The following is a 7,446-nucleotide window of genomic DNA, read 5'->3' on the forward strand; positions in this document are numbered from 1 at the left end:
TTTTTCGAAGCGGTTACTAGGAAAGTTAATGAAGGAAAGGCTGTGAATGTTGTTGTCTACATGGACTTTGGTAAGCCCTTTGACAAGGTCCCTTGTGGAAGATGATTCAGGAAGTTTCAGAGACTTGATATTCAAGTTGAGGTAGTGATCTGAATTTGACTTTGGCTATACAGGAGAAGTCTTCTCTCTCCCCACCACTTCACAATCTCTCAGAAAGTGGTGGTGGATGATTGGAGGCCTGTGACGAGTGATGTGCCTCAGGGATCAGTGCTGGGAACATTGTTGTTTGTCATCTATATCAATGATCTGGATGACATGATGGTAAATTGGATCAGGAAACTTGCAGATGACACTAAGATTGGAGGCTTTGTGGACAACAGGGAAGTTTTTCAAAGCTTGCAGAGGGATTTGGACCAGCTGGAAAAATGGGCGGAAAAATGGCTGATGGAATTTAATGCAGACAAGTGTGAAGTGTTGCATTTTGGAAGGACACATCAAGAAAAGACATACATGGTAAATGGCTGAGCACTGAGGAGTGCAGTAGAACAGAGGGATCTGGGAATACAAATACATAATTCCCTGAAAATGGTGTCACAGGTGGACAGGATTGTAAAGAGGCACATTGTCTTTATAAAGCAAAATGTAGGAGCTGGGATGTTTTGTTAAAGTTATAGAAAAAGATATTTTTGAGGCCAAATTTGAAATATTACCTGCAGTTTTGGCCAAAAAACTTCTGGAAAGATATCAATAAGATGGAAAGAGTGCACAGAAGATTTACTGTGATATTGCCCGTACTTGAGAGTTATAGGGAAAGGTTAAACAGGTTAGGACTTTATTCCCTAAGTGTAGAAGAATGAGGGGAGATTTGATGGAGGTGTACAAAATTATGAGGAGGATAGATAGAGTAAATGCAAGTTGGCTTTTTCCACTGAGGTTCACTGAGAATCAAATCAGAGAACATGGGTTAGGGTGAAAGGAGAAAAGTTTTGGGGGAACATGAATTTTTTCTCTCAAGGACTGGTGGGAGTGTGGAACGAGCTGCCAGCTAAAGTGGTGAATGTGGGATCAATTTGTTCATTTGAGAAAAATTTGGACAGGTACATGAATGGGAGAGGTCTGGAGGGCTATGGACTGGGTGCAGGTTAATGGGACTAGGCACAGACTAGAAGGGCCTGTTTATGTGCTTTGATGTTCTGTGGTTCTCTGCACAACAACACTCCCCACCATTCAATCCCCGTACCTTGAAATCTCTTCTACAACACTCCCCACCGTTCACCGTATCAGTCCCCGTACCCCGAAGTCTCTCTGTTCTACAACACTCTCCACCATTCACCTTGTCGGTCCCCGTATCCCGAGGTCTCCCTATTCTGCAACACTCCCCACCGTTTACCGCGTCGGTCCCCGTACCCCGAAATCTCTCCGTTCTATAACACACTCCACCGTTCACCGTGTCGGTCCCCGTACCCCAAGGTCTCTCTGTTTTACAATACTTCCCACCATTTACCTTGTTGGTCCCCATACTGATCTTCCTGAAATCTCAGATAACCTTCATCAGCATCCCCCACACCTCTGAGGTTGTGTTGTTCTGGAGATTTGAGAGTGGGTAGGTGGACAAGATCATGTGTAACAGGGCAGAGAGAGAGAGAGGTGAATGCTCTCCTGTCCACATTTAATAGGATGGAGAGCATAAATAGCCTCCCACCTGCAGTAACATTGCTCCTTCTCTCTCTCTCACTCTATCCACCATTCCCCTCTCCCTTTACACCATCCTCCTTTTTTCCCTCTCCACTCTCCTTTTCCTCCCTCCCCCACTCACCCCCAACCTCTTCCCCACTCTCTAATCCGCCTCTCCTTTCCCTTTCCCCGCCACCCCCCTCTGCCCCCGCCTCTCCCTCTCTCCCCACCCCCTCTCTGCCCACTCTCTCCCCCACAGGAAGCAGGAGCAGGCACCCCAGGACCCGCCAGATCCCCCGGAGGGGGCGGTCTACCCGTTGCAGGAGCCGGGAGAGGCGGAAGTTGACGAGGAGAAGGCAGCAGTGTGCGGCGAGTGTGGTGGCGCGTTTGGGAGCCGCCGGGAGCTGGAATCGCACACACGCCGCTCCCACGGCCCCGGGGCACCGGCCCAGCCCCTCCTGTTCCAGTGCGCTGCCTGCCGTGAGGTGTTCGCCGGCCCCGAGGCCTTGCTGGGTCATGGCTGCGGGCTTCCGGGGCGGCCCGAGGCTGCCCGCCGATGCCCGCTCTGCCACCGCTCCTTTGCCCAGCTCGCCGGCCTCCTGGCCCACTCCTGCCCCCGGGCCCCACATGGGACCTACCCCTGCACAGCATGTGGAAAGGCCTTCGCACAGGCCAGCCAGCTGCAGCACCACCAGAGGGCCCAGTGTGGCGAGAAGCCCTTCCGGTGAGGAGGTGGGGAGGGTGGTGAGGAAGAGGGGCGTGGAAAGTTCCTGGGGAACCGGGTGGAGGGGAAAGGGTGATGAGGGACGGGCAAAAGGTGAGGAAGAAGGGGAGGGGGAAGGAGAGGGGGCATTGGGAAAGATTCCTTGGTGGGGGGGGTGCGGAGAGGAGGAGGGAATGGGGAAATGATGAGCTGGGGCGGGGAGTGGAGAGAGGGTGTGAGGAGGGAGGGGGAGTGGGGAGAGGGCAAGGGGAGGAATCCTGGGGAAGGGACCTTTTCCCAGGCCAGTCAGCTCCGACTATGCCAGAGGGCTCCATGTGGAGAAAATACCCTCAGCAGGAAGTGGGGGAGTGGAGGCGGTGGTGAGGGAAGAGGTAGGGAGGGTGAACCGCCCCATCAAGTCTGGATTAGGTGAGGGACTGCCTGGGGCCAGCAGAGAGCGAGTGACTGAACAGCATACTGTTCCATTGTGGATTAATTGTGTCTTTCTCTTCCCCCACCCATTCCCTCACCCTTTACCCTCTCTCCCTCCCCTTACCCCCACCCCCTCACTCTTTCCCTCCCCTCCCCCTCACTCTTTCTCTCCCCACAGGTGTGACGTATGTGGCCGCTGTTTCTCACAGGCCTCAAAGCTGCTGACCCATCAGTCCATCCACAGTGGCCAGAAGCCATTCCCATGCGAGGCATGTGGGCGCTCCTACAACCGGTTGGACAACCTGCGGCGACACCAGCGCGCCCACCTGGTGGAGCGGCCGCACCGGTGCCCGGACTGTGGCAGGGCCTTCGCCGAGGCCGAGCGCCTGCAGGCCCACCGCAGGGCGCACGCTCCCCGGCGCCCCCACCATCGGTGTGCAGACTGCGGCCGCTCCTTCGTCCGGCCCGCCAAGTTGGCACAACACCGGTGTGGCAAGGCCGGCGAGAAGGCCCATCGGTGCGCCGACTGTGGCCGGGCCTACAGCCGGGCAGAGAATCTGCGGAGACACCAGCGCTCGCACGGCCGCCCCCGCCGGCCCCTCAGCTGCCTGCTATGCCGCAAGAGCTTCAACCTCTTCTCCACCTTCCTGGCACACCAGGCCGCCCACACTGGTGACAAGCCCTTCCGCTGCCCTGTCTGCTCCAAGGGTTTTGGCGTGCCCGCCTCGCTCCGCGCCCACCAGTCCATCCACACCGGCAACAAGCCCTACCAGTGCCAGGCCTGTCCGCGCGCCTACAATCGGCTCGACAACCTGCGGCGGCACCAAAGGGGACACCAGGGGGCAGGGGCTCAGGTCGTCCGTCCTGGGAGGAGGCGGGGGAGGCAAGGCGAGGAGGGGGGAGGGCCGGTTGCCGGAGCCTTTGGGGGTGGGGGGAGCTTCCCGGAGCCATCTGGTCTCCCAGCGCACCACTCGGCCATGACCTACCAGTGTGAGGCCTGTGGAGAGGCTTTCCCGGACTCATCTGGGCTCCAGACCCACTGTCTGACCCATGCAGACATGACCTATGAGTGTGAGACGTGTGGCGAGACGTTCTCAGATCTGTCTGGGCTCCAGACCCACCGTCTGACCCATGCAGACATGACCTATGAGTGTGAGACGTGTGGTGAGACGTTCTCGAATGTGTCTGGGCTCCAGACACACCGTCTGACCCATGCAGACATGACCTACGAGTGTGAGACATGCGGGGAGACATTTTTGGATCTGTCTGGGCTGCAGACGCACCGTCTGACCCATACAGACATGACTTATGAGTGTGAGATGTGCGGGGAGACGTTCCCAGACCCATCTAGCCTTCAGACACACCATCTGACCCACACAGACATGACTTTTAAGTGCAAGACATGTGGGGAGACTTTTCCGGACTTGTCTGGGCTTCAGACGCACCGTCTAGCCCACTCAGACATGACTTTCGAGTGCAAGACATGTGGGGAGACTTTCCCAGACCTGTCTAGCCTTCAGAAGCACCGTCTGGGCCATTCAGATGTGACGTTTGAATGTGATGCATGCGGTGAGATGTTCCCAGACCTGTCTAGCCTTCAGACACACCGTTTGGCTCACTCAGATATGACCTATGAGTGCGAAGTGTGTGGGGAGACATTCCCGGATCTGTCTAGCCTCCAGACACACCGTCTGGGCCACCTTGACGTAACTTATGAGTGTGAGACATGCAGTGAGACATTCTCAGACCTGTCTGGCCTCCACACGCACCGTCTAAAGCACGCTGACATGACGTACGAATGTGAGTCTTGCGGTGAGACATTTTCTGATCGGTCTAGCCTTCAGACACACCGTCTGGCCCACTCAGACATGACATTTGTGTGTGAGGCCTGCGGTGAGACATTCCCGGACCTGTCGAGACTTCAGACGCACCGTTTGGGTCACTCAGACATGACGTACGAGTGTGAGACATGTGATGAGACGTTCCCAGACCTGACTAGCGTACAGAAACACCGTCTGGGCCATGCAGACATGACGTATGAGTGTGAGATGTGCGGGGAAACATTCCCGGACCCGTCTTGTCTTCAGACCCATCGTCTGACTCATGTGGACATGACGTATGAATGTGAGACGTGTGGTGAGACCTTCCCAGACCTGTCTAACCTCAAAGCACACCGTCTGACACATGCGGACATGATCTTTGAGTGCGAGACCTGCGGAGAGACGTTCTCAGACCTGTCTAGCCTACAGAAGCACCGTCTAACCCATGCAGCTATGACGTATGAGTGCGAGACGTGTGGTGAGACATTTTCAGACCTGTCTAGCCTACAGAAACACCGTCTGGTCCATGCAGACATGATCTTTGAATGTGAGATGTGTGGGGAGACATTCTCGGACTTGTCTGGGCTCCAGACGCATCGTCTGTGCCACTCAGACATGACATATGAATGTGAGACCTGTGGTGAGACGTTCCCAGACCCATCTAGCCTACAGAAACACCGTCTGGGCCACTCAGAAATGATCTTTGAATGCGAGACGTGCGGTGAGACATTCCCAGAACTGTCTAGCCTCCAGACGCACCGTCTGGGCCATGGGGAAATGACTTATGAGTGTGAGTCATGCAGTGAGACGTTCCCAGACCTGTCTAGCCTTCAGACACACCGTCTGACCCATGAAGACATGACCTATGAATGTGAGACATGTGGTGAGACATTCCAGGACCTGTCTAGCCTCCAGACGCATCGTCTGTGCCACTCAGACATGACATACGAGTGTGAGATATGCAGTGAGATGTTCCCAGACCTGTCTCGCCTCCAGACACACCGTCTGACCCATGCAGATGTAACGTACGAGTGTGGGACATGTGGTGAGACTTTCCCAGACCCATCCAGCCTCCAGACACACCGTCTAGGCCATGGTGAGGCCCCACCAGCATCCAGACCCCATACCTGCTCCCTGTGCGGGCGCACCTTTGCCAAGGCCTCGGCACTGCGGTCCCACCAGGCTGCACATGCCGGCAGCCGTTCCTACCGCTGCCATGCCTGCCCCAAGACCTACAACCGCCTGGACAACTTGCGGCGCCATCAGCGGGTGCACCTTGGTGACCGACCCTTCCGCTGCACGCTGTGTGGTGAGGGCTTCGTGTCAGCTGCCTCCCTGCGCGCCCACCGCGCCACCCATGGTCCCGCTGCCAACCTCCCCGGCCGGCCCTTGCCTCGGGCTCCCCGGCTCCCTGCCCCCTGCCAGTGTGGCCTCTGTGGCCAGATCTTCGGAGACCGGCCCTCACTCTCAGCCCACCTGCGGGCACACACCAGTGGGGACGCTAAACCTTTCCGGTGCCCAGCCTGTGGCAAGGGCTTCAGCCAGGCTGTGTCACTGCGGAAACATCGGTGCCCAGGGGGCGGGGGGCGGAGGCCACGGAATCCTGGCGGACCCCGGGAGCGCTGCTTCAAGTGCCAGGCCTGCCCGCGCAGCTACAACCGTCTGGACAACCTGCGGAGACATCAGCGGGTGCACCTTGGTGACCGGCCCTTTCGCTGCACGCTGTGCGGTGAGGGCTTTGTGTCGTCTGCCTCCCTGCGCGCCCACCGTGCCACCCACGGGCCTTGCCTCTGTCAGGGCTGTGGCCAGGCCTTTCCAGGACCCAGCGCCCTGGCTCAGCACCACTGTTGGCCCCCCTCCTCCCCCGATGAGCCCCAGGGTCTGCCGTGCCAGGACTGCAGCGAGGAGTTCCCAGATGAGGCCTCGCTTGCCCGCCACCGCCTTCTCCATGCCTGGGAGCGCCCGTTCCAGTGTGATGCCTGCGACTGCACCTTTGCTGACTCGTCCTCCCTCACTGAGCACCAGTTGGGCCACGGCAATGAGGGGCCTGGCCCATCTGCAGAGGAGCCGGAGGGACAGGAGGATGGGCACGTCCTGCGACGCCTGCCGGCCTGGGGAGCTGGGCCCTGCCGCTGCCAGGGCTGCGGTGAGCTTTTTGATGACCCCTCAGCCCTCCAGGCACACGTGCGGCAGGCTCATGCCTCCGAGGCCGAGGAGAAGCCCAGACCTCAGCCTGGGCCCAGCCCCGGGCCCAGGGCCAAGCCCTACAAGTGCCAGGTGTGTCACAAGGCCTTTGGCCTGCATTCCGCCCTCCGTGCTCACCAGACCATACACACAGGCACTAAACCCTACGCCTGCGAGGTATGCTCCAGGACATACAACCGGCTCGACAACCTCCGCCGGCACCAACACTCCCACCTCAAGTCCCCTCTCTGAAAACCCTCTCCCTCCTGCCCACCAGCCCCGGGAGTGTGTGACGGGTCGGGGGGAGAGGGAGCATCATTCTATGTCCCACCCCAGGAGTTTGTGATGAGACAGGGGAGAGGGAGCATCATTCTGTCCCACCCCAGGAGTGTGTGACAGGACGGGGGACTGAGAGTTTCACTCTGTGCCCCACCCTGGGAGTGTGTGACAGGGAGAGGGAGCTTCACTCTGTGTTCCACCCTGGGAGTGTCCCGGGACACTCAGTCCCAGTCCCGGGAGTGTGTGTGATAAGATGGGCAAGCGGGAGATTCACACCCCGGAGTATTTGTGATGGTGCACTGTGTTCCAACTTGACTGACTCAAACTGAAACTATATTCAGAAGGGATTGGGCT

General features: G+C 57.8%; 2 protein-coding genes across 2 annotated transcripts; both read left to right on the plus strand.

The window, feature by feature from the left end:
• The first annotated feature begins 318 nt into the window (after positions 1 to 318).
• Positions 319 to 3,485, plus strand: LOC138756793 (zinc finger protein 436-like). Its single transcript, XM_069923182.1, has 4 exons — positions 319 to 440; positions 1,934 to 2,398; positions 2,988 to 3,427; positions 3,469 to 3,485. The coding sequence occupies exons 1-4, from the start codon at positions 319 to 321 to the stop codon at positions 3,483 to 3,485; spliced, it is 1,044 nt and encodes a 347-aa protein (XP_069779283.1).
• Positions 3,486 to 3,721: 236 nt separating this feature from the next.
• Positions 3,722 to 7,159, plus strand: LOC138758334 (zinc finger protein 729-like). The gene has a single exon (XM_069927099.1). It carries the CDS (start codon positions 3,787 to 3,789, stop codon positions 7,063 to 7,065), a length of 3,279 nt encoding a protein of 1,092 aa, XP_069783200.1. The 5' UTR covers positions 3,722 to 3,786; the 3' UTR covers positions 7,066 to 7,159.
• Positions 7,160 to 7,446: the final 287 nt, after the last annotated feature.

The sequence above is a fragment of the Narcine bancroftii genome, chromosome 3 (genome assembly GCF_036971445.1).
Source record: "Narcine bancroftii isolate sNarBan1 chromosome 3, sNarBan1.hap1, whole genome shotgun sequence".
Classification (NCBI taxonomy): Eukaryota; Metazoa; Chordata; class Chondrichthyes; order Torpediniformes; family Narcinidae; genus Narcine; species Narcine bancroftii.

Excerpts from the sequence above, each read along its gene's own strand:
- LOC138756793 (XM_069923182.1), top strand. The coding sequence starts at position 319 with ATGGTAAATTGGATCAGGAAACTTGCAGATGACACTAAGATTGGAGGC. Across the intron at positions 441-1,933 it reads GAAAAATGGGCGGAAAAATG|GAAGCAGGAGCAGGCACCCC; the intron begins GCTGATGGAATT and ends TCTCCCCCACAG. Across the intron at positions 2,399-2,987 it reads TGTGGCGAGAAGCCCTTCCG|GTGTGACGTATGTGGCCGCT; the intron begins GTGAGGAGGTGG and ends CTCTCCCCACAG.
- LOC138758334 (XM_069927099.1), top strand. The coding sequence starts at position 3,787 with ATGACCTACCAGTGTGAGGCCTGTGGAGAGGCTTTCCCGGACTCATCT.